This window comes from Eptatretus burgeri, chromosome 6 (assembly GCF_056783735.1).
Source record: "Eptatretus burgeri isolate ZD-2024b chromosome 6, Ebu_testis_v1, whole genome shotgun sequence".
NCBI classification, from domain to species: domain Eukaryota; kingdom Metazoa; phylum Chordata; class Myxini; order Myxiniformes; family Myxinidae; genus Eptatretus; species Eptatretus burgeri.
In genome coordinates this window covers 10286019-10313290 of record NC_140966.1, presented here as the reverse complement: position 1 = coordinate 10313290, position 27272 = coordinate 10286019, and the positions used below count along the sequence as shown (strand labels likewise).

The 27272-nt window shown below is 43.5% G+C and overlaps 1 protein-coding gene across 12 annotated transcripts in view; it reads right to left on the bottom strand.

Moving 5' to 3' along the window:
• LOC147024233 (WD repeat-containing protein 19-like) overlaps positions 1–27272 on the bottom strand; it is a 137192-nt gene that overhangs the window by 38657 nt on the left and 71263 nt on the right. For all 12 annotated transcript variants that reach the window (XR_015058933.1, XR_015058934.1, XM_085883940.1 and 9 more), the window contains 7 exons: positions 26282–26364; positions 25918–26001; positions 12560–12706; positions 9557–9681; positions 9161–9270; positions 4579–4647; positions 4232–4309 (listed from right to left, as the gene is read on the bottom strand). Coding sequence is in view for 10 of the 12 variants with exons in the window: in XM_085883940.1 (XP_085740066.1) it covers positions 4232–4309; positions 4579–4647; positions 9161–9270; positions 9557–9681; positions 12560–12706; positions 25918–26001; positions 26282–26364 (696 nt within the window). In the remaining 2 variants the exon portion in view is untranslated. The remainder of the gene's footprint in view (positions 1–4231; positions 4310–4578; positions 4648–9160; positions 9271–9556; positions 9682–12559; positions 12707–25917; positions 26002–26281; positions 26365–27272) is intronic.

Sequence of the window (27272 nt, the reverse complement as noted above, 5' to 3'; positions counted from 1 at the left end):
GCTGACAATCCCTGCGAAGCAAAAAAATGACTTCTTTGAAGCGACTTTTATATGTAACGTGCTCTGAAGATGTTCATAATTACCCCTGCCGAAGGAGAGGGGATTGCATTTGTTTTTTTGTGAGTTTGGAAGGGGCTCACATTATTATCGGATTTTCTTTTGGAAAGCAACCAATCTTCTCTTCTTCTTCTTCTTCTTCTTTTGGCTTGCTCCGGTTAGGGGTCGCCACAGCGGACCAACCGTCTCCATTTCGCTCTATCCTCCACATCTTCCATTGACACTCAAACCACCCGCATGTCCGCCCTCACCGCATCCATGAACCTCTTCTTTGGCCTTCCTCTTCTCCTCCTGCCTGGCGGCTCCATCTTCAACATCCTTCTCCCGATATACTCCGCTTCCCTCCTGAGCACATGTCCAAACCATCTCAATCTCGCCTCTCTCACTTTGTGTCCAAACCGTCCTACCTGCGCTGTCCCTCTAATATACTCATTCCTTATCCTGTCCATCCTCGTCACTCCCAACGAGAATCGCAGCATCTTGAACTCTGCCACCTCCAGCTCCGCTTCCTGTCTTTTTGTTAGTGCCACCGCCTCCAAACCATACAACATAGCTGGTCTCACTACCGTCTTATACACTTTCCCCTTCACTCTTGCAGCTACCCTTCTGTCACAAATCACTCCTGTAACTCTTCTCCACCCACTCCATCCTGCCTGCACTCTCTTTTTCACTTCTCTCCCACACTGCCCGTTACTTTGGACAGTTGATCCCAAGTATTTAAACCCATCCACCTTCCCCACCTCAACTCCTTGCAACCGCACCATACCACCACCCTCCCTCTCATTTACGCACATGTATTCCGTCTTACTCCGACTGACTATCATTCCCCTTCTCTCCAGTGCGTACCTCCACCTCTCGAGGCTCGCCTCAGCCTGCTCCCTACTCTCCCTACAGATCATGATGTCATCCGCGAACATCATAGTCCATGGACACTCCAGTCTGATCTCGTCTGTCAACCTGTCCATCACCATTGCAAACAGGAAAGGGCTCAGAGTCGATCCTTGGTGCAATCCCACTTTTACCTTAAACCGGTCCGTCATTCCTACCGCACACCTCACCGCTGTCACACTGTCCTCGTACATATCCTGCACGATCCTCACATACTTCTCCACCACTCCCGACTTCCTCATACAATGCCACAACTCCTCTCTTGGCACCCTATCATAAGCTTTCTCTAAATCCACAAACACACAATGTAACTCCTTCTGGCCTTCCCTATACTTCTCCATCAACATTCTCAAAGCAAACATCGCATCAGTGGTGCTCTTTCCTGGCATAAACCCATATTGCTGCTCAGAGATCGTCACCTCTCCTCTCAACCTTGCTTCCACTACTTTTTCCCACAACTTCATGGTGTGGCTTAACAACTTTATCCCTCTGTAATTTCCACAGCTCTGCACATCACCCTTATTCTTGAAAATCGGAACCAGTACACTTAATCTCCACTCCTCCGGCATCCTCTCACTTTCCAAGACTTTATTAAACAATCTGGTTAACAACCCCACTGCCATCTCTCCTTAGCACTTCCATGCCTCCACTGGAATACCATCTGGGCCAACCGCCTTTCCACTTTTCATCCTCTTCATTGCAGTCCTCACTTCATCCTTACTGATCCACCCCACTTCCAGATTCACTATCTCCACCTCCTGTCTCTGTCTCTGTCTCTGTCTCTGTCTCTGTCTCTGTCTCTGTCTCTGTCTCTGTCTCTGTCTCTGTCTCTGTCTCTGTCTCTGTCTCTGTCTCTGTCTCTCTCTCTCTCTCTCTCTCTCTCTCTCTCTCTCTGTCTCTCTCTCTGTCTCTGTCTCTGTCTCTGTCTCTGTCTCTGTCTCTCTCTCATATCTCTCTCTCTCTGTCTCTGTCTCTCTCTCTCATCTCTCTCTCTCATTTTCTTCATTCATCAGCTCCTCAAAGTACTCCATCCACCTTCTCAACACACTCTCCTCGCTCGTCAGCACATTCCCATTTGCGTCCTTTATCACCCTAACCTGCAGCACATCCTTCCCAGCTCGGTCCCTCTGTCTTGCCAATCGGTATAAATCCTTTTCCCCTTCTTTTGTATCCAACTTCTCATACAGCTTGTCATATGCCTTTTCCTTGGCCTTTGCCACCTCTCTTTTTGCCTTTCGCCGCCACTCCTTGTACTCCTGCCAACTTTCTTCATCTCTCTGACTATCCCACTTCTTTTTCACCAACCCCTTCTTCCTTATACTTTCCTGTACTTCCTCATTCCACCACCAAGTCTCCTTATCTTCCTTCCTCTGTCCAGATGTCACACCAAGTACCTTCCTAGCTATCTCCCTCACAACTTCTGCTGTCATTGCCCAATCGTCCCACCCATCTTTACCACCATCCAACGCCTGTCTCACCTCCTCCCTAAATTTCACGCAACAGTCTTCCTCCTTCAGCTTCCACCATCAGGTCCTTGGTTCAGCCCTCACTCTCTTCCTCAACCTCACCTCTAAAGTCATCCTACAGACCACCAATCGATGCTGTCAAGCTACACTCTCCCCTGCCACCACCTTACAGTCACTAATCTCTTTCAGGTTGCATCTCCTGCTTAAGATGTAATCCACCTGTGTACACTTTCCTCCACTCTTGTATGTCACCCTGCGTTCTTCCTTCTTCTTGAAATAAGTATTTACCACTGCCATTTCCATTATTTTTGTAAACTCTACCACCATTTGCCCTTCCACATTTCTCTTGTTGAGACCGTACCTACCCATCACCTCCTCATCCTCTTTATTCCCTTCCCCAACATGCCCATCGAAATCTGCTCCAATCACCACTCTTTCATCCTTGGATACACTCTCCACCACTTCATCTAACTCACTCCAGAAATCTGCTTAATACTCCATCTCACACCCTATATGTGGGGCATATGCACTGATGACATTCATCATCACTCCTTCAATTTCCAACTTCACACTCATCACTCGGTCAGACACTCTCCTCACCTCCAATAGCCTCTTGACATAAACTTCCTTCAGGATTACTCCGACACCATTTCTCCTCCCATCCACACCATGGTAGAACTGTTTGAAACCACCTCCAATGCTCCGAGCCTTACTCCCAATCCACTTGGTCTCTTGTACACACCGTATGTCCACCTTTCTTCTCTCCATCATATCAGCCAACTCTCGCCCTTTGCCAGTCATCGTCCCAACATTCAGAGTTCCCACTCTCACCTGCACATTTCTACCCTTCCCCCTCTCCCACTGCCTCCGGACTCGCCTTCCCCGTCTCCTTCTCCTCCTTCGCCCAGCAGTAGCACAATTTCCACTGGTACCCTGCTGACCACCGATACCGGTGGCGGTCGTTGGTAACCCGGGCCTCGACCGATCCGGTATGGAAATTCGTTTTGTTGTCCGCATAATGATTTGGCATAGGTTTTTACGCCGGATGCCCTTCCTGACGCAACCCTGGTTGCCTCTTACGACACACAGGGATATGGTACACCTATTCTAACTGGGGCATACACTGGGCCCAGTATTGGTTGCTTTGGAAAGCAACCAATAATGAAGCCATTTCAGGAGTTATCGACTAGGAAGGCCCCAAATGAGGCAAGGTGGTCAATCTTCGGCTCGAGCCATACACGGAATTTATAAAAGATACTGTAAAATCTTTCACAACTACAGACAAGACAGTTAGCTTAAAGTTAACTGTAAAGGACAGAATGCTCCAAAATGTCAAGCCTTGTGACAGGACTACTTAAAAAGTCAATTTTCCATCAGACCAATTTGTCAGGAACCAAAGTGAGGACAAAACAAGCCAGGAAAATGTGCTAACAGTGATCTTGCAGCTGTCAGAGGAGATAAAAGGATAATCAATCATGTAAATAAACACTAGTATCGAACAGTATGTTGCCAAAATATTTTAGTTGCTATTTGGAATGAAACTAATAACTACTGTCAAAGTCAAATGATTGCTTGATTACAAGTTGTGCAAATACTAAGAATCCATTTTTATGCCACTGTCAGGACTTGGCAATTAAAAGAGTTAAAACGTTTTAATGTTCAAGCAACACATGAATTATCTACATCTTATGCTCTCAGCTATTTTTTTCATCCGTTTCGCTTGCTACAAGCAAAGCTGCAAAAGCTTACTGTGATTATTTCATCATTGTATAGGATTGCGACAGCAAAAACATTTAGTGCCACCAACCAGCATCACCAACCTTAGGAATGCCATCTGTTTCTCCCATGAGGTAGTCAATGAGCTGGCTCTTCAGCACCTCATCCTTGGCCAGGCTGATCTAAAGAGATAGTGCTTCGGTAAATATTGGGACAAATATTTGCTTATTCCTCAAGCGGGATTTCAGACATTCTGACTTCTTTATAATGGTCAAAGAAGGAAAACAAATCGTGCTATTTCCTTGTCCTCGCCACAAGTACAAAGAGGAGCACTATGTGTTAGCATCTGAAGTGTACAGGTAACATTAAGGACTGAAAGAAGAGATTTTGCTTCCCTTCCTTTTCCCCTATTGCTCTGCAACTATTCCTCCTTCAAGGTTTTCCTCCTTACAGTTTCTATCGCCAAATCCAGGCTTGAATGGTCTTCCCCAGTATGGTGTGACAGGAAATGTTTCAGAGCCTGTGCAGAACAGTGGAAAAAAATAAAAATAAACACAGTGATCTATTGTCACATGGCAATGACTTACCCTCAGTACCAAGTGATATTGAGTGCTAACAAACGATATATGGCCAATAATTAGACTTTTCTCCTTCAGTGCAGTCAGATATGCAGTGCTTAGTGAACCATTTAGCACCCGATAGATGGGCCAGTTGTCCGTTACACCCTGAAATGTTGGGCAAAAACTCAAATCAGGAAAGCAATGGAAAGCATTTGCAGATAAAATTAAATTAGAAAGAGTATCATTGATGCCTTCCTCTAAACTCATATAATATTCAAAATGTCAATGAGCACACAAGTAAATCACAATGGTAGAATCCTTTAAACCAAGCCAACAGTCAAAGACAATCTGCATCTCAAAGTGAGGTTAAGCAATACACAAATCATGACTTTCATTCATGTAATTTAGATTTGCAATTGTATTTGGTTTCCCAACCTATGTGAAAACCTCTTCAAAAATGAAGAATACCAGACTGGATCTACCTGTCTGACTGTTGCAGTGTGTTTCTAGTATTGTTAATCATACTGTTACGTCAAAAGCTCCGTTAACATGGTGCCTCTGCGCCGTGATCTTTTGTCCCAGGAAATGGCCGATCGGTTTCTAACCTACCTACTGTGTTCAGTTATTAATGAATCTTTACCGTTCTCCAAGGTCACCTAAATTAGCCAAATTGACAGCACACACATGGGAAACAGATGCATCAAATAAGTTTTACCTTTTTAGATGTTTATTTATAACTATCAAAGGTACCTGGCATCACCGGGTCCCTCCTCCCACCCTTTCTCCTCCCTCATCCCACATCTCCCTCCCTCATATTTGGTTTTTGAATAATTAGCGATTAGCGCTCTTAAGTTATCGCGGTAATGAAAACCTATCACGGACGGATGCACCGACAGATGGGCAACACGAACATATAATGCCTCCAGTGACTTCGTCAGCGGAAGCATAAAAAACATCTCTCGGGAATTTCCTTGGCCTATCGACTAAATAATTACGTACACAGGCATTTCAAGACCAAGCCAATTTTCATTGCCTCTCCTGTTTATTTACTTCACATAATATGTGAATGAAATGTCCATCAGTTTGCTTATAAGCCTGGAAAAGTCGGGTGTACACAAAAAGTTTATTATTATAATTATTATTATTATTATTGTTATTATTAAAATTAAAGATTTCACTATTTTCTTTCCTCAGCATTATGAGGACGTACATTCATTGGGCATTAGACCGCTGCCGTGATCACTGGGAACAAAACATGCATTACCTTGTTTCCTCTGCATGAGTTGTAATCAAAATGTACCTTTGTTTCCTCAAAACGGTACCTTAACTTAATGATATAAGACACGTTCAGTCTTCAAATGTACACCAGAGGCCTATGCGACTGTGATTAGGCAAAAACAAAATGGTGGATTAACACCCCTGTGAGGTGAACGTGGGCTGACCAAGGGTAAGCCTGTTTTTGGTTTTAATTTTATAAGCCCGTTAATTATATTTAAATGGGGTGTTTAACTTTACCCAAATAACCAGTTTTCATTCATGCACTCACTTGAAATTCCCTTAGGTATGCATGCAAAATTTCAGGCCACTAAATTTCATGAATTTTGAGTTTTTGAGTTATGGAGGAGACACACTGACTGACTGACTGACACACACTTTCTTTTATTATTACAGATGAGCAATAGTAGGGGGGGGGGAGCAAACTGCAAAAATAAGTTTAGGTCAGGAGTTATCCTACTTGGTCAGCAAGAAAATTTTCATTTCTACAAGATATTGGGTACATGTGGGGGACTTCACCATGGTGGATGTAAATTGTATAAGTGGTGCAGTTTTCTATTATTCTCTTTGAAATGACCTTTGACATTTGCACTACTTTTTCAAACAGAAACAGTGTGCTATTGAATACATGTTGATTTCTGTTCATCTTGTTCACTCTCACATTCTAACTTGAAGGGTTTCAAAGCAATGTGTCATTCACTGAAGCTTAATTTATCAAGAAAACTCAGAATTTACAGATATAATTTTTTTTTTTTAATGAAATAAGCACTTGTATGTGTCGCAGCATTGTAAGCATTCCGTCATTTCAAAGATGAAAGTCGGTTCAAATTCAATATTTTTGTTGTGAAAGTGGATTCCACCATTCAAATAGCGATGACTGATTTCTAAAAAGTGACAAACATCATTGCAACTGTTTATCTATTCCTCCCGATAAACCATGATATGATTAGGTGTGTCGGCATATTACATCATATCATGTTTAAACCATGCTCCTGTACCTTAGCACAATATGGAGTTAGTACAGGATGCAAATCAGTGCTAAAATCGTCATACATATAAAAAGTAAATTACAATGTTCATCAAGCAGCTACCATGCAAATGACAATTAATACAGAGTTAACAAATAATAATGGCATTTCCACTCACCTTGATACATATACTGTATCTTGCTTTGACTTTTCGGACTGACCATTAAAGTTCATGCGATAAGTAAATGTTATGCAAACTTGGCAAGCATCATTCCTCTAATACATATGTGTGATCTTTTGTTTTTCAGAACTGGTCTTTCTTGCTGGTAATTAAATATTCCACACTTTGTCTCTTAATTATGGTCACAAAGGCTTTCAGGTACAATCCAAATAATCTAAAAGTGTCATAACTATTCATCTGAATCTATCTGAGGTGTATAATAACACTGCGTTGCCGCATGCTTCACTGTCACAGACATGTATCAAAGCAGATATTATCACCTTTCCGGCATTTGCACCTTCTGTTACTGCAGCTGCTCTTGCTTGGAAAATCGGAAAAACCTTCAAAAAAATCCACACTTGGAAAATATCAGAAGGGCTTCAGGAGCTGGTGGGAGGGTCATCAGCTTCGGAACAAGGTGACCATTCTCATCCACTTCCCATCGATTTTTGACAGGATATGCTGATGGACACTGAACATTGGCATTTGACCAGATGTAAAGGGGCTGTCACACCTTGACGTTTTAGCCAGCGTATGGCAAGGTATCAAAATGTATGCAAAACGCTGGCGTACGCTGAACTATTGATGTTTTTTTCCCAGTTTTGGACGTATTCATAACGAGTTAGACGTATGCATAACGTATTAGTAACGTACACAGAACGTTTCAATCACATATAGATAACTTATACCAACGAATGCTGAGCGTGTTGTCGGCGTTCACAACCAATGCCCAACGATAGTCTAACTTATGCATAGCGCGGCAGCGTATCGCCGACGATCACGTGGTGTAGGCTATTCATAGGCTGCGGCTCGATGATTCAAATCATAACCGCACTAGACATCGAAGTGTGAAGCCGCTGTCACACCTTGACGTTTTAGCCAGCGTATGCCGACGTATGAAAAATTTGCAGAACCAAGCTGGCCACGTCGAATACGTTATGGGTAAGTTTTGTATACGTTAAGAGCACGCTGGCATACGTCGTAGTACGCTGGCATACGTCGTAGTACGCCGAGTACGTCGACAAATTTTCAGCATGTTGAAAATTTTTCGACGTACTCGGCATATGACACACGTTCCGCATACGCTGGCCATAAGTTGTAGGCAAGCTACGCGATTGTTGACACACGTCGACACACGTTACTTGTAAGTTACTCATAAGTCGAAACACGTCGAGGTAATGGTTTGCGTCAGTGTTCCAGACTCCCTGGTTTTTTTTATGACGGTGATGTTGACACTTCGATTTCTAGTGCGGTTATGATTTAAATCGTTGAGCGGCAGCCTATTAATTATAATATGGAATAGGCAAAGCTGAGAAGTGAACGTAGAATTTTTCTTACATTCGCTTCTTAAATATATCAAATTAAAGTCTTTTTGCTATGAAAAAATAAATATTACCTTAACATTACCTTCACAACAACAACTACACTGCCTAGAACAGGATCACATCTGAAAAAAAAAATCCTCAACATTACCTTCACAACGAAAACTACACCGCCTAGAACAGCATCTCATCTAAAAAATAATTTGCCAACTGAGGTGCAAGCATGATTCTCTTTGAAACTCAGAGCCGTTCAATAGCATGTCAAAGGAGAGTGGCAAACAAGCCATGTAATAATACACAACCTGATATTACGATGCCATTACAATATGGATGAGACAAACATCCACTTACCTGCATTACTGACAAAGCAGTACATAAAGCAAACATGTACAGTACTTTTGATGTAAAGCAAAAGGCATTTAGAATTTATTCTTATTGTGAAGAAATGAGGAAATGTCCTTTGTAATTCTACATTTTTTTTTCTCAACACATACCACAATCCTAAATACTGTATATGTGTATGTATATATATATATATATATATATATATATATATATATATATATATATATATATATATATATATATATATATATATATATATATATATATATATATATATATATATAATCATTAATGAAACATAAATGAGAATTTCAGGTTTTTTTGATGGAAAATCATGACTGACCTTAGCATATTTCCCAGAACGAAGGAAGAACTTTCCAGCCAAATGATGTTTATTTTCTTCCTCAAAGTGTAGTGCAATACTTTGTAGCTCCTCGGCTGTGGCATTAGGCCCTGCATGCAGTAGACAGTGCAAGGCATTGCTGCAGAAATGCATTGGAAAACTTTCCAAAGGCAAACTTCATTTCCCCAAAGCTATTCTAAATGGTCTCAAGAGTTGAGATTAACATATCATAGTTGTTGAAATTTTGTGCCAGATAGCAAGATTTACAAGTCATAACACCTGGTATAACATATGTTCAGAGGCAGTAAAATATCTGGGGCATTTCGTTCCAAACAAGGGGAGAGATTGGTGACACGCAAAACATCCGAGTGGGGCAGAACGATTCGGAAGGCTAACCAATAATTTCAGCGTAGGTTTCCATTTGTCCATGCTTTTGAGCCAGCTGGAAGGCCTCTTCACCACACTGAGACATTGCTAAGAAGTGAATAGCAGTGGAGTAGTCACCAAGCTTCAGGAGGAACCTGTGTAGAGGTCACACATACTGGGTGGCAATAGGCAAACAACCTTCCATTTACACAGCCAAAAAGCTCAGCCTGACATGAATAGCTTGAACAAATGTGTAAACTCAGCTAAACAAAGTGGGTTGAGCTCCAATATGCTTCTTTAACATCTGCTGCCCAGCTTCTGAAGTAGTTAATATGATGGATGATGCAAAGAACAGTTAAACATCAACAAAATTTAATATTGTCGAGCTATGTGCTCCTTAAACATGTTGCTTGATGATATCAATCCCTCCTCCCAAGTCCTCAACCAACCCGCCCCCCCCCACCTCCCCTCATCAACAGCCAAGTCCTCCCCCAACCTCAAGGTTTCAATCACCTTCCCACAATCCCCCTCCTTACTTCAAATCCTCAATCCACCTCTACATGTCAAGCCCACTCTCAAAACTCTTATTTTCCCTCTCTGCCCCACCCACCCCTACTCTGTCCTCCCCTCCCCCTTTATTCCCATTCTTCAGAGCAAGAGGGCATGCTTACATCATTACATATTATTTCTTCATTGCCTCATTAAAATGGTGGAATATTTAACTCTTTCCCCTACGCTATCCACTTTAATATTATGTCATTACAACTTCACGTACTCCTATTTCTTCATAACCTGCATTCCCACCTTCCCAAGTTCTCCTTTCACCACATTCATAATCTCATGAGATATGCCCCATGGAAATTCTGTGGAATTTCCACTCTCAAGTGATTTTGGGTCGCCTAATTTTGTTAATAATTATCTTCTTCATGTTGCACATATAAATTAAATAATGACGAAACAACATTTAATTCACAATCTCACGAGATTCCATCAATCGCGATATGTGACAGAGAGACAAGCTTATTATAATACAGCATAGACAAAATATAATTGTCTCACAATATTACATCATTCAACCCTTCACTGACAGCACCAGTACATCTTTTTCATGTCACTCTCACCACACATGGGCATTTTCGTTTTGCATTCCTAAGTAAACAATAAAGTGAAGCATTTTCATTTGCATCAAAGTGTGAAGTTATGAATGAAAGGAAGAATGAAGTCGAGTCTGAAAAATAAAAAATTCAGCCATCACATTTGGAAATTAGAAGGGCACTCGGTACAGCGCATACCTCCACCACGCAATGCCTGATCCACAAGAACATATCGGACCCAATACATTTTTGAAATATGCTACATATAGTTTTCGGCCCCATCTCTCAATGGTGAAGAATAACTTTAAAAATGAAATAATGAAATATCCAGATCTGGATTGGGGTCTTCACCAAAATCGAATCAATTCGTCCTTGTCACACACTCAACATGTCCATCAAGTTTTGTCCGAATCCGTCCACAACTTTTTGAGGTATCCTGTTATATATCGGTTTCGCCCAATCTCTCAATGGTGAAGAATCATGAAAAAATTTATCAGATCCGGATCTGGATCTTCACCAAAATCGAATCAATTCCTCCATGTCACACTCCCATCCTGTCCACCAAATTTTGTCCAAATCCATCCACAACTTTTTGAGATATCATGCTACATATAATTTTTGGCCCTATCTCTCAATGGTGAAGAATCATTAAAAAAAATGATAGTAGCTGGATCCGGATCTGGATCATCTCCAAAATCTAATCAGTTCATCCTTGTCACACACCCAAACTGTTAACAAAATTTCATCCAAATCCGTCCACAATTTTTTTGAGATGTCCTGTACACAAAAAAACAGACATATAAGTGATTGTGGGAGATTATGTCATTTCCCATGTCATCTCAAGAACAGCAAAGAAAGGGGTGAAAACATAACCTCCTTCACCTTCGGTGGCGGAGGTAACTAGAGAGTTCCTAGAACATCATCCCCCACGCAGTGTTACTTTAATTTACTTCAATTTCTATTTAGTAATGATTTTAACGATTGTTAAAAAAAAATCCGAAAGTTTAGTGCTAATGAAGTAGTTAGTCCAGAAGCAGTCCTGAATCCATCCATCCATTGGGACTATACTCTGTACAGAGCGCCGGTGTTGCCGAAGCAGTTTCCTTGGCTATTGGGCACAGTCCTGGACGGGTCATCACTCCGACGCAGGATACTCGAATGACTCAATCATCCCAGCAAGCTGGTACTCATTTTGCCGACCTCGGAAGGATGGCAGCCTGAATCAACCCCTTGGTCAAGTAATTCAGTGGGCAACGAGGCTTGAACTCAGGACCATTGGATCCCAAGCCACCACCCTAACCACTGAGCCAACACCAGGCTTGTCCTGAATTCCAAAATGAGTCCTGAATACCACTCTTATACACCACCCCATTGAACCTTTATTTAAATTGAAGTACAATCCTGTCCTGCAAAACTGGAGGTTTTTGGAAGTATTATGACAGATGATTTGTGTACAAAAATTGTGAAGCATATAATTAAATTTAAATAAAACAAAAATTGTAAAAGTCGTACAAATAAATTAATTCAGGAATTTACTGCCATTTTCCACACCAATTACATCACTTTATCTAACACATTACCATTAGTTCATCATGCCTGCTGTATGTGTCCATAATGACCTCCTCAAAAACAGTAAGTTTCCCGTTTGGAATGATTTTCATTTTTGTTCGAGTGCCAGGCAAGCAGACAGAGCAAAAATATGATTTCACTCCTCTCTGCGCGTGTGTGATCAGAACAAATTCAGAGACAAAGCACGGTAAAATGAAAGACTCGTCTTCCTATTCATGGTCCGATTTGTGTCCAAAATATAACATTCGATTTAAATAAGCTGTTCCTCGATCATAAACTGATATGACAGATGGACAGGACGGACATGAAGCAATTGCTTAATCCTGCTTTTCACGCATGGTGCAAAAACAGCCTCATTGCATCCACAGACCTGGCAACCATCTTTGCACCAGTAAGTGAATGATTTTGTTGTGCAACACGCATGGCAGCCTCAGGCTGTCCCAGGTGCTCCAGCAGCATGCGAATGTGATTGTCGTGATCCTTCGCCTTCTCGTACGCCTCTGCAGCCTCCTTGTAGCTGCAAGGGGAAAAGCTGTGTTTGTTTTTTTGGCAAAGAACTTCCAAAAAAGACATTCTAACTCTTAAACATGACAAAGGCAAAGCTCCTTCAGATTAGATCAAGAAGCAGTAGAATCCGAGTTGATTTGTACAATTCTTTTGCAAAGAAAATAATTTTCTGCACTTACTTATTAGAGGCACAATGCCCATGGTAGTCATTATGCCACAGTAATTTCACAACTATCAAAGCACCTTGAATGCACAAATTGGAAAGTTAACATTGAGGAGATTAGTTGTACAATCAAGTTGGTTTCTATCCACAACATTTTGTGTTTCTTATATCTCAAAAATGTAAGGGTGCCCTGAATCTCAGGACCATCTTTTATCAGAATAAGGAACTAGTCTTACTGGTGAAGGCAAATGTCGATCTGCATCGGCAGACAGAAAAACAATGAAGTCAACGAGATGTTGACTTAGGGGTGCTAATGGCCATGGGAAGCAAGAAGAAGCTGATGTTTCGAGCATTAATCCTTCATTGAAGCATACGAGGACTACACTTTCGGAACAAAGAGAACCCCTCTGACTCTGACGAAGGGTTAACGACTGAAATGTCATGCAGAGTCTCCTTTCTTTCCACAGCGGTTAGCATATCTCATTCAACGTCTCATTGATTTCATCCATCTCTCATGCCTTTGATAGTCTTGTACCTGGCTTTGTTTTCAAAGCGAACAGCAAATTATTCAGGACCCCTCCCACAATGACAAAACGGAAGAAATCCAATTTTATACACCATCATTTATCGGACTTTCGATTTAACAGACATGGGCTTTGTGCCCTGAATAAAATTCATAAATTTGCCATATTTCATACTTGATAATTACACACTTTGAATAGAATTTCAACTGGCTGAAGGCCGATTAAATTGAAACTTCCCCGATAGCTGCATTGCATCAAAGTCACATCACATCAGATCAAGGGTGCAAAGAAATGAGGAAAGGTCGTTTGTGAAAGATGTGGCACAAATCATGCACACATGCAGACACATCCATGAGGCAACACCAGACTTTAATGTTTTTACACATAGACGCTGAGATTGGGGGAAGTGGTGTCACTTCCCCCAATGTCAGTGTTGGAAGACTTGGTGGTGTAATGGTTAGAGTGTTTGCTTCGACTCTGGGAGGTCAGTGGTTCAAAACCCTGGCAGTGTCATACCAACGACTTAAAAATGGTATGTGCTGCTTCCTTGTTTGACAATCAGCATTTAAAAGGTTAAGAGCATGGACAATCCCCATAGGTTGGCATCTACAAGGGAGGAGGAATTTCCACGTTAGGAAATGCCCCACTGAGAGCGGTAAGAAAAGTGATGCTATTGCTTTGACATTGCTGGTAACCAGAATGCCCTGGGAAATGATGGTACTTCCCCAACGCTCAGTGGCTGTGTTGGTCTCGTCTAACAGTCTTGTGTTGTGTCAAGTAGGTTGTGTCTGCATGTCCATGTGTGTGTGGCAGCTCCACTACGAGTCCTAGATCATGTTAAGAAAAAATGGGGGTAATTAATGGGTGGAGTTTGATATCCAGGAATTGTACGAATCTCCGATCACCGATGCCTCACATCAGCTCATTCTGCCAAAGTTCTGGAGACAATGCTGAATCTACACTTAATCACTGCCAATGCTGTCACTTCAACAACATTGCACACAATGTGGTGCACATCTTGGAAACATCCACTTGACATAGTGGTGAGACCCTCATCAAAGCGGTCCAGAAAACAGTTCTACCTGAGCCAACAAGCTTCAGATTCTGATATGGTTGGATTGTAGTGCATATCAGTGTGACATGGAAGAGTTTGGCTTGCAGCAAACAGTGGATATTATCTAACTGATCCATGAGTTCTGGTCCCTTGCAGAATGTCTTTCCAGGTAACCCTCCAATATTACATGGGTTAGATTCCTGGAAAATGGCACGATAGTTGAAGCCGCATTCGTGGAAACCAAAGGCCAATGGGAATGGGAGTGTTCGGTTCCTGGGCTTCGAGAAGATATCGAGGAAGATCGACGGTAGCCAAAAATAATCACATTACCATTGAAATAAACATGTAAATACAATAAATACAGTGTAAATTCAACAAAAACAAGAGTTTTACCTTTTATATCTATAACAAAACAGCAAGGTGGGTGATGGTAAACATAATACATGCTCGCACTGTACTTTGCCGTATGTAGAAAACAAAAGATTTATGTTGGAATGATGCTGTTAGAGGGGAGAGGTTGGAGTTGAATGGGGAAGGGGTGAGTGGGGAAGGTGATTCAGCGAACAGAAAAGCAGCATTAGCTTTATGACGAAGGCACCTGAAGCATTTCCACAACCCACAAAGTAGAAGGGCAACACGATCCTTAAATCACCTTTCCTTGAACCACGATCTTCCCTGCTTGGGGACCAAGGTACGAAATTATATCATCTTCTGTCTCGTCGATGTTAAAAACCTGTTCTATTATAAATCCCTTTGCCTCGATTTGTTTCATGAGCTGTGCATGAGAATGTGTTTGAGAATGGGAGTTCAAATCCGGGTGTTGGAAATTAAGTGTTTTGACAATAAGGTTCAAATACTGAGTTGGGAAATGAAGGTTTGGGAATTAGTTTTGAAGGATAACGAAGGTTTACAAATGAGGAAGAGTACAATGGGGAAGATTCTATCGACAATCATTGACCCCGTAATTGCGGACCGTACAGATGCCACATTTTCTCCTTGAACCAACCAATGTAACAACTCGATCTTTTCGCCCAACATCATAACCTTTCTCTGCTTTTTGGTACAACTAACTTTGTCCATCACTTCACACTTGGGCTCATTAATAACGGTGCGTGAGAAACACCACAAGGCTCATAATGGGAGGTAATCGTTCACGCACGGGCCGCAAACGATAACACATCTAAGCTCAAATATCATGATTGGAAAAAATTAAATTCCACGATAATGGAATTATTATCGTCCCTTGCACACATGCAGACATTATGAAATTCCAACAGGTTGTTAAATCCCGGTTTTGAGCGGCAAGAGGTCTCCTTCGGGGCTCCCTGCTGACATTCTCAAAGTTAAGTTCCGGTTGTTATTTGTCCCGTTTTAACTGTTTAATTTTCTCACCTACATGTTAATGTGTGTTCCTAGTTCGGTTTTGTTTCAAAAATCGTGCTATTTTGTGAGTATTTATGTCGACGTTCTCACCTGGTGTTTGAGGCCTAGTCCTAGGCTTGAGGCCTACCGGTTCCACTTGGTGTTCGATCGTTTTTTTTTGTTTGTTTGTTTTTTTCTCCCCATTACCTTCAATTTCTATCCTCCCCCATTACCTTCAATTTTCATCCTCCCCACTTTCCAAACATCCCCCATTCTCCCAACTAATCTCTTTCTTATCTCAAAAAAAAAAAAAAAAAAATAAAAAACCCAACAACAAAAACAACAACCTTCTCCCGATTCTGCTACTTCTTCTTCCTCTCAACTTCCTCCTCCTCTTCCTCGATTTCTCTTTTTTTTTTTTTACACTTCCATGACCTAATCTGTTGAACTCTCATACATTAATATTAACAACAAAAACGATCTTATAATGCTTCATCTTCCTCTCTCACACATGTGGTACTCTTTACTGTTTCACAATGCACTACTCTTCTGCTATTTTAACAGACTGCTCTCATTTCGACCTCTCTCCTTCATTCCTTGCCTAAAAATCCAACTATTACAGCCCTTCTTCTCTCCATGCTCTGAATTCGCCTTCATTGCATCCATCAAGAATTGTGTTAAATCGCATCTCTGACCTAAAACTTTTAAAAACCACAGTTTGCCATGGATGCTCGCTTTCCATCAACCATTCTTTTTTTCCAACTTCAGTGCCAACTCACCCCCTCACCCCTCACTCTCACTCTCAAAGCAACCATCCCACTCTTCTCCCTCCAAGCCTCCCTCTCACCTCTTTCAAAAATTCCCCCTCACCTTTCTCCCCACCTTTCATCCCCCTCACTCTTCCTTCTCTAAGTTGCCCCCCTCTCATCCACCAACCTGCCTCCCTCCACTGCCCTCTCACCTCCATCTCTTCACTCCACCTTCTCAAATCCTCAACTGCCATCTTCCTTGTCTCTTGTCCCCCTCTCTCACAGCACCACAGAGCCTTTTCTCCTCCTCATTCGGCCCCCTCCCCTCGCTATTCTGCAATACCCCACACTCCTTCAGCAACCCTCCTTACCTCCCCCCTCGTCCCTCGTCCGACCCTCCCCCGCCCCCTCCACCTCCTGCACCAAAAGCCTCCTCCCCTACCTCTTCATTAAAAGTGTGGACCTCAAATATCCGGGGCCTTCGCTCAAACCTTTCAGATCTTTCCATGCAGGTTGCCACTGACAAACCAGACATTATCTGCCTAACAGAAACTTTCCTCTCCCAAGACGTGTCTGACTCCCAAGTATCTCTCCCTGGTTACTCCCTCTTACGGTATGACAGACCTGAGCCTCGTCCTGGTGGAGGTGTTGCTCTCTTCATCAAAGACTCTATTCCTCACTCTCCCTGCACTGCTCTCACTCCCCCACACCCCCAGGAATACCTCTGGCTTCGGCTTCCCCTCCACTCCCACCTCATGTTTATATGTGTACTGTACCGTCCACCGAACAGTGATGACTCCATCTACACCTCACTCTCCGAAAACATGGACCATCTTCTATCTTCTCATCCAAACTCTCTCTTCCTCTTATGTGGCGACTTCAATTGTCATCACGCCAGTTGGCTAGGTGTGGGTACCTCTCTCACCTGCCATGGGACATCAGCAAAAGCTTTCTGTGACTCATTGGGACTGACTCAATCGGTCAACTTCCCGACCGGGATCTCAACCAATGGTACTCCATCTCTTCTGGATCTGATTTTGACAAATTTCCCTGACAATATCTGCTGCTCTTCCTTCGCTCCAATTGGTTCTTCTGACCACGTCCTTATTAAAGTGGACATCTCTCTGGCTGTTATCAGAGAACCACCTCACCGCCGTCGAGTCTGGCATTTCACTCAAGCCGACTGGCAGGGTCTCGAGCAGCCATCAAACTTACAGACGGGTCTCCTATCACTACTTTCTCAAACATCAACTCATCCTGGGAATTCTTTCAAAGAAACTTGCTCTCCCTCATGCACAGATTTATCCCCTCTCGTGTTCAGTTGTCTTACCCTTCCTCCCGCCCTTGGTTTACTGAAGCTTGTGGCGAGGCAGTTGTCCTGAAACAACTTGCCTTTGCCTCATGGAAAGCAAACCCAACTGAGGGCAATCTCAGTTCTTTCCACAAAGCTCGGAACAAGTGTGTAGCTACCCTCAGGAGAGCCAGAAAACAACATCTTTCTCATCTCAAGTCTGAACTCTCAAACCTCTCTCCCTCCTCAAAATCCTGGTGGCGTTTAATCAAATCTGTTTCTGGTGTATGTTCCCCCTCCATCCCCTCCCTTACCTCAAATGGCCGCACTGCTGATTCCACACGTGATAAAGCTGAATGTCTAAACTCGGTGTTTGCAGCTAAATCTTGTGTCCCAAACCCATCACTATCTCTACCCACTTTACCCAGTCGCACCCAACTGTCCCTGGACTCTGTATCCTTTTCTCCTGACAAGGTGGAGAGCTTGCTTTCAAACCTCAAGTCAGATTCTGCAACCGGTCCAGACGGCATCAGCCCACGTGTCCTCAAAGCCTGCTCTTCTGCTCTTGCTCACCCTCTCTCTGTTCTATTCACCCTCTCATTTTCCCAAGGTCATCTGCCATCTGCTTGGAAATCTGCTAACATCACTGCCCTGCATAAAAAGGTGCAAAAACAGATCCCTGTAACTATAGACCAATCAGCCTTCTCCCAATCATCAGCAAGGTTATGGAATCCATCATCGCTTCAGACATGAAATCCTTCCTCTTCTCCAATGGCTTGATTTCCAATCATCAATTTGGTTTCAGACCAGGTCACTCTACCCTAGATATGCTGCTACTGCTCTCCCATCAATGGATGGAGGTCCTCAATGCCAGACAGGAAATCCGAGCCGTATCCCTGGACATATCACGTGCTTTTGACACAGTCTGGCACCCTGCCCTACTCACCAAACTCTCTGCCCATGGTATTCAAGGCCATCTCCACTCATGGCTCGCAGACTTCCTCTCCTGTCGCAGTCAACGTGTGGCCCTAAATGGAGTTCTTTCATCTCCTCTTCCTGTGCAGGCTGGAGTTCCTCAAGGTAGCGTTCTGGGCCCTGTTCTTTTTCTGGTTTTCATCAATGATCTCTCGGACTCTCTGGAAAATCCTCTATTTCTCTTTGCCGATGACTCAACCCTCTGCCGTACCATCTGTCATCCCTCAGCCCGGCAAGCAGCAGCTTCTTCACTCACTGCAGATCTGGATAAAATCACAAACTGGTCCAACACGTGGAACATGTCTTTCAATCCAGACAAATCTCACACTCTCACTATGTCTCTTCGAAAGGACCGTTTACAAAACTCCCCCATCCACTTTCTCAACAATCCTCTGGAAGAAGTCTTTTCTTTCAAGCTTCTGGGTCTCACTATCTGCCATGACCTTTCCTGGGAAAGTCACATTTCCAACCTTGCCTCCAAAAAGCCAGTCGCCGACTGGGAATCCTCCGTCGTGCAAAGTCCTTCCTCGGCCCTCTTGAGCTCCTGACCACTTACAAAGCTTTTGTCCGTAGCCTGATGGAGTACTGCTCTCCCCTCTGGGCTGGTGCTCCTGCCTCCCACCTTTCTCGACTTCACGCTGTCGAAACCAGGGCTTTTAAGATCATTGGCATCTCCCGCAATGAAGCTGAGTCTTTGGGCCTCTCACTCAATCACCGCAGGTTGGTCGGTGGTCTTTCTGTCTTCTACCGACTCTCTCCAGCCTTGCCCCCCTGCTCTCTCTGCGATTTGTCCCAACCACATTTCCACAGGGCGCTCAAGGTCCGCCAACAACCCCCTTCTGGTAAAACTACCAAAATCACGAATCACTGCTCATCTTCACTCTTTCATTCCTCTTTTTTCCCGCCTTTGGAATAAACTTCCTCACTCTATTCTTTCCCATTCTTCCCTTCAGGCTTTCAAAACAGCTGTTCACCACCACCTCTTATCTTCCCCCATCCAAATCCTCGATCTTTTCTACCTCCGATAATCCACCCAAGCCCACTTCCTTCAATTCTCCTGCTTTCCTTCCTGAAAGTCCCTTTAATGTCCATCTTCCCCTCGCCATGTTCCCCGTCCCATCCCCATCCCTCTCCCTTCCACAGTTCACCTGTGTCTGTTCCCCAATGTTTTGTCCCTTCCACTCCCGCCCCTCTTGTCTCATGCCTCCTTGCTGTGAGTTGTGTGTTAGCTCTCATACGAGCCTCGACCAAGGTATACAAAAAAAAAAAAAAAAAAAAAAAAAAAAAATTCCACGACACAATTGGTTGCCCACGATTGGTAGAAACCTACGATAGCAACACCTGCTATATTGGAGGATGATGCCCCCCCCCCCACAAGCAAATTATCTGTAAGTACAGTGCCTTCAGAAAGTATTCACACCCCTCGACTGTTGGCACATTTTGTGGTGTTACAGCCTGAATTTAAAATAGATTGAATTTAAATTTCTTGTCACCGATCTACAGAAAATACCCCATAATGATAACGTGAAAACATGTTTGTAGAAATTTTTTCAAATTAATTAAAAATTAAAAGCTGAAATGTCGTGTCAATTAGTATTCAACCCTATTTTGTACTTTTTGTAGAAGTGCGGAATGATGGGTTCTACAATACTTTGTAGAAGTGCCTTTGACATGTTTTCTGAAACGTTTCCAAAAACATGTTTTCACTTTGTCATAATGTGGTATTTTGTGTAGATGTGACAATTTTTTTTTTAATTTAGTCCATTTTAGTCTTGGAATAACTGGAATAACTCTTCCATGATCTTTGGCTTCAATTGAGAAAAAAAATAAAATGATAACAAGGATGATAAAATCAGTTTATTGCTCAATCAGTATGCATATATATATATATATATATATATATATATACAGTATATATATATACAGTATATATATATATATATACAGTATATATATATATATATATACAGTATATATATATATACAGTATATATATATACAGTATATATATACAGTACATATATATATACAGTATATATACAGTATATATATACAGTACATATATATACAGTATATATATACAGTATATATATATATATATATATATATATATATATATATATGACTGTTTTTCGTGTACTCCAAGCGGGTGAAGATAAACCTCATCGATGTCTTGCCCACAGCAAAGTTTATGCTCAGAAACGTCTCAGTTTTTTCTTATTTATCATAACTAGTACGTGCCCGTAAAAAAAAAAAAAATTATAAATAAATATTCAAACCTCGAGCAAGAAACAACAACCACACAGGCCGTTTCTTCGCTCTCGCGTGCCCGCACGTGCGTGGCCCAGAAGTTCGCATATTATTCGCAGTTACGATTATTTGCAATTTAGTTTTAATGCCCAAATATTCAATTAGCGCCAACGTATTTTGCCTTTTCGCAATGTCATCGCAAGGAAAAACAAAAAGAGAAGAGAAGAGAAAAAAAATTACTTCCTGGTTCGGAGCACACCAGCTCACTCTGATGTTACCGAAATGTATGCACCGTCTAATATGAAAACGATCATAACTTGGGGCATTGTGTTTATCTATAAATGCGCATAAGAAATCTAGAAATTATTCGAATACACGAAGTCATCACTCTCCAGAAGCCCGTACGTTGTAACCCGTAATGGGGAACGCGACTGAGCTTCCCTTCCCCATCGGCCACGCCCACGCAACAACGTGTCTTGTCATTGGTTTGGTAAATAAATGGCCATAACTTGGGAGGCACTTGTCCGATTAATATCAAACCTTGAAAAGGCACATCCTCAGGTCCCCAGCAATATACCTGGCAAGTTTCAATTAGATCGGACCAGTGGTTGTCGAGAAACAGCGGTCACACACACACACACACACACACACACACACACACACACACACACACACACACACACACACACACACACACACACACACACACACACACACACACACACACACACACACACACACACACACACACACACACACACACACACATTGCTGGACTTATAGATAGATAATGATCTCAAATAGATGCCTTTACCACTTTTAAGAATTGATGACCATCAAGTTGCTACTGCTGATTAAGCCAGAGGTAGTGCAACCGATGAAAAAGTGCATTCAATAACCTTTTGGCCGGTGAATAACCTTAAATATTCTGTTGTGGTTCTACTATTTGAAAAGACAAACCCATTTAATGCAAAGTCTACATTTCTTGCTACTTACGTCTGTCCATCTGCATTATATATAAAACAAAACAAAAATTATTTCCATAAATAATTCACCATATCAATTTTACATACTCAAAATATAATTGCATTATATTCACTGAAACAGACTTTGCAGGGGTGAGAAACCCCATCAAATCGGCCAACAGATTGTTAATTGCAACATACCAGAAACAGAAAACACAGGCTTGTTTTACCAGCAGCTGTTACAATGTATTACAAAAGGTCACCTCGATTACATATCTTTCCCACTCTCGTCACTCTCAGGAAATAGCTTTTCCCTCTCTCACATGTCAGGGTCAGGTATGGGAGCATGTGCCAGAACAGCGCGTCGCTGCGTCCACTTTCCGCCGGTACTCCAGGGGCCTCCGTCTGGCCATCCCCCAGGCAGATGCCAGGCCCATCCCCATCTCCTTGAGATGATGGTCAACCTGCTGCAACCACGAGGCATGTGGTCGGCCCACTGGCCTCCTCCACTCATGAGACTCCCTCGCTGAGAGAATCTGGTGAGCAGGATCAGCGTCAGGAAAAAGAGCCACATGTCCATACAGCCGCAACTGACGCTCACGGACTATGCAGGTAACAAATCTCATCCGAGTCTCTCTCAGCAACCGCTCGTTGGACACAAAATCCGACCAGCGATAGCCAATGATTCTCCGAAGAGACCTGGGACCAAAGGAATTAAGTCTCCGTCTCAGATCCTTGGTCAGAGTCCAAGTCTCGCATCCATAGAGCAAGACTGGAAGTACCAAGGACCTGAAGACTCGGACTTTCGTCCTCCCGCACAGGTACCGGCAGCGCCACACCCCATGATCCAGTGAATCCATGACTCCCCAGGCCCGACCCAGACGTCGATTGACCTCTGACTCACAGCCAGCAGAGACATGAATAATACTGCCAAGGTAAGTGAATCTCTCCATGACCTCAACATCCTCACCACAAACAGAAACAGACAGGACAGCAGCATCCAAGATGTCACCGAAAGCCTGGATCTTAGTTTTAACTCAAGAAACCCGTAATCCTAGCGGCTCCGACTCCTCTTTCAGCACCTCGAGGGCCCCCAAAAGGATGTCTAAAGTCTCCGCAAAGATGACTGCATCATCTGCAAAATCAAGGTCCGAGATCTTGACATTCCCAAACGATGCACCGCAGCTTGATCTCTCCGACATCCTCCCTAAAATCCAGTCCATACAAGTGCTGAAAAGTGTGGGGGCCAGTACACACCCCTGACGAACTCCAGTAACAACTGGAAATAAGTCAGAGATGGTACCACCACACTTCACAGCACTCTCAGTACCAGAGTAGAGTTCAGACATCAGATCGATGAGTTTTGGTCGCACCCCACTAAGACCAAGAATCCTCCAGAGGACATCCCGATTCACTGAATCGAACGCTTTACAGAGATCAACATAGGCTGCAAGCAGCCCCTGCCGAAACTCTCGTCTGCGTTCGGTGAGGACACGAAGGGCAAGGATACGGTCAATCGTTGACCTCTTTGGTGTAAAGCCTGACTGCTCTGGACGCTGGTGCTCAAGCAGATGGTGGCGAACCCTATCAAGAATTATCCGAGCAAAGACCTTGCCGGGCACTGAGAGCAGCGTCACCCCTCGGTAGTTGTTGCAGTCTTGGCGATCACCCTTCCCTTTCCAGAGAGGGACAACAAGGCCCCTCTTCCAGTCAGTTGGGATGATGCCTGTGTTCCAGACAGAGCACAAAACTGCATGCAACGACACGAGTGCAACATTTCCACCAGCCTTGAGAAGTTCAGCATGGATGCCACAGATCCCTGGAGCTTTGCCCCGTTTCAACTGGTTCACCGCAGCCCGTGTTTCCACAAGCGAAGGTGGACCACAGTTGATTCGAGGGTCAGCAACAGGGATTGTAACACCCTTGACGTCCAACTCGACAGCTGGGGGATCAGCCTGGTACAACCGCTCAAAGTAACCGGCCCAGCGGGCCTTCACTTCAGACTCCTCTCTCAAGAGCTTACCACTCTCTGCTCGAACTGCAGTGCTCTGAGGGATGGGCTTGGATGAACGCAATGCGCGAATTCCCCTGTAAGCGGGACGAGAATCACCTGTCCACAGGTGATGCTCTACCCCCTCACAGATTCCTCGCACATAGGCCTCCTTGTTCACCCTCAGTGCACGTACAGTTTTACGCCTCAGCTCCCTGAACAGCTCAGCTCTGCCATTCAGCCTGGCCCTGCGACTCTGGTCAATGGTATCCAGTGTCCCTTGAGAGACAAAATTCTTCTTTGCCCTGTGGTGAGCTCCAAGACATCCACCGGCAACATCAAGGACGGTGGTCTTGAAGGCACTCCACAACTCTTCAGGACCCCCCAAAGCACCCAGACCCCCCAAGTGTCCACTCAGCCTGTTCGCAAACTCCTCAGCTACTCTCTCATCCCTGAGCTTGCTAACATCCAGCCTAGGCTGGGATGGTACCATTCTCCATGATTTAAGGTGCAGCTTTAGAGTTGCTACAACAAGCCTGTGGTCAGTATTGAGGAACTGAGCACTCCGGTAGACCCTGCAGTTCTTGATCATCCTCCAACGACCGTCAATGAGGACATGGTCAATCTCCTTTGCCACACCGCCAGCGTTGGAATACCAAGTCCAGCGATGAGCTTGTGGGCGCTGAAACCATGAACCAGCCACCCTAAGTCCATGACTTCTTGCAAAGTCAAGGAACTTAGTGCTATTCTGGTTAATAGTTCCTGACCCATGAGGACCAACACATGTCTCATAACCATCCCTATCAGTTCCAGTCGATGCATTGAAATCCCCCAAGACAAGAAGTGTATCTCGTCTGGGGCACTGATCAACCACAGACTCGAACGTGGCGTAGAATGCATCCTTCACGGTGAGATCACTCGCCTCAGTCGGAGCATAAACAGAGACCAGGGAAATGACACCTGAGGAGTGACGAATCCTTAATCTCATAATACGCTCGTTGACCGGTGTTACCTCAATTATCATTGGGGTCAGCTTATTGGACACAGCTACAGCAACTCCTTGGGTATGGTAACCATCAGAGCGACCAGACCAATAGTAGGTGTAACCACCCACCATTATCTCGCCGCAATCCGGTCTCCGAACCTCAGAGAGAGCTGCAATCCCGATGTCCAAATGCTTGAGCTCAGATGATAACAGAGACAGGTGATCATCCTCTCTTAGGGATAGGACATTCCAGGCACCCACCCGAAGGGACCGCCTCAGGTTAACCCAAGGAGACCGCCGTCTGGTGGACGACACCTCAGCACCACTCCGACACACTCTCCCGCAATCTGACCCAGGGATGTTACCCCGTGGTTTCCCTCCTATCATCAAAGATTGGGGGTCCCGAAGGCTTTGCCCCAATCCCGTCATCCGGTGAGCTGTCCTGCGAAGGGAAGCTGCACAGGAGGTACTCCCACGGAGTGGGCTTTCAGATTTTTTTGCGTTTTTGCGTTTTGCGGAATGAAGGGTTTTACGGTGGCCGGAGTGCAAATCCTGCCACCAACCTCCTCATAAAAAGTAACCCAACTGCAGGAGGAAGTCCGCAGACACAGTTGGGAACTAGATATGGATGGCCGTTGGCTCACAATGAGCTCCTCTGCCCTTTGACAGGTTTTGTTTTTAATCCTGCTGGGTGTACATATCCAAACACCCTCCTCACCAGAAAACCTGGTGGGGGAGACGGTTTAGTCGCCGACAACCCGACCATGGAACAGGTTAGTGCAGGTTTACATGGTACCTGTAGCAGGTCACAGATCGAACATGACCTCTCACATGTGGGGGAAGGAAAAGTGCATTTTTCTGCCAGGCCACAATATAAAATAAAAATAATTTCCTCACAGAGAGAAAACTTCACCTGTGGTCAGCTTCCTTGGCTTTCGCATACTGGAGCAGAATTTTGGGAGAAGATATTTGTCGCAATATGTCACCAACCTTGTCCCTGGAGAATGACAAAAAGAAGTGCATATGGTACTAGAAACCAGCATATGAAAGAAGAGTTCCTTGAAAAGAAACCACAATTCTCACCCATTGACCAGAACAAATAAATTGAACAAAGGGCAGTACATAGATTTGTCAGGTGTATTTAGGAAAAACAAAAACAAATAATACTGTACTTTTACTTGCGCCATCATAATTGCATTTGTTGCACAAGTGTTCATTTTTTTCCTGCTGTGGTGACCTTCAACTCTTGCCCCCTGGCCTCTCTATTTATCTCTCACCAATTTTTACAGCGGATGTACATGGAGGCAGCCTTGTCAAAATTCTGGCTCATTTCATACAGCAACCCAGCATCAAAAAATTGCTGTGAGAACAGGGTTAGCTTTGGTCAGGACGAAAGCATGGTGGGAAGTACAATAAGTAAAATGCATGACAAATGCCACTTCATAATTCATTCTAAATAAAATACATAAAAATACCAATCGACCTTAATATTTGAAGTAAAAAGCAGGGGGTGGATATTAAAAAACGTGAACAACCCCTTTTAGCCTACAAGTCAAAATCTCATTATTTTCACAGGATAGGCTAGACTTATACACACTCATCTCTGAGCTGTGTTCGAATCTCGGCTCCGATATGCCTATAAACTGTCATCCTCGTGTTTCGCAATCAGGGCGAGGCATCAATGTGTGTACCGTCCATCGGATGGACGTTGAAACTGGGTGTAAGACCTGTTAGCATTGGTTTTGGATGTTATAAATTCCACAGTGTCCTTTGTGAAGAGCAAGCGAGTGTTCGTTGGCACTCTGGCTCAAATCCAAATGCCACCTTCATTTGAATATTGGACCTGACCAGCCAGTTCGTGAAAGACTTGGGCCAAAAACCTTCCCTGGCCGACCCACAAGAAGGTGGGAATAATTGGACATGTTAAAGGTGTAGTAGTAGTAGTAGTAGTAGTAGTAGTAGTAGTAGTAGTAGTAGTAGTAGTAGTAGTAGTAGTAGTAGTAGTAGTAGTAGTAGTAGTAGTAGTAGTAGTAGTAGTAGTAGTCGTAGTAAACATCCCATTATCCATTTCACTTAACTTATCTTTGAGCAGAACACCAGAGATATTTCTGGTCAACAATGATTTCCAAAAAGTGAAAAATGATTTCCAAAAAATGAAGTTCCTGAGCTATCGCCCATAATAAGAGGGGCATTCAAAAAGTTGTACAAATAAGAGACTCAAAATAATCTAAGACACACCAACATTTCAAGCTTTCAATATAAAAGCAT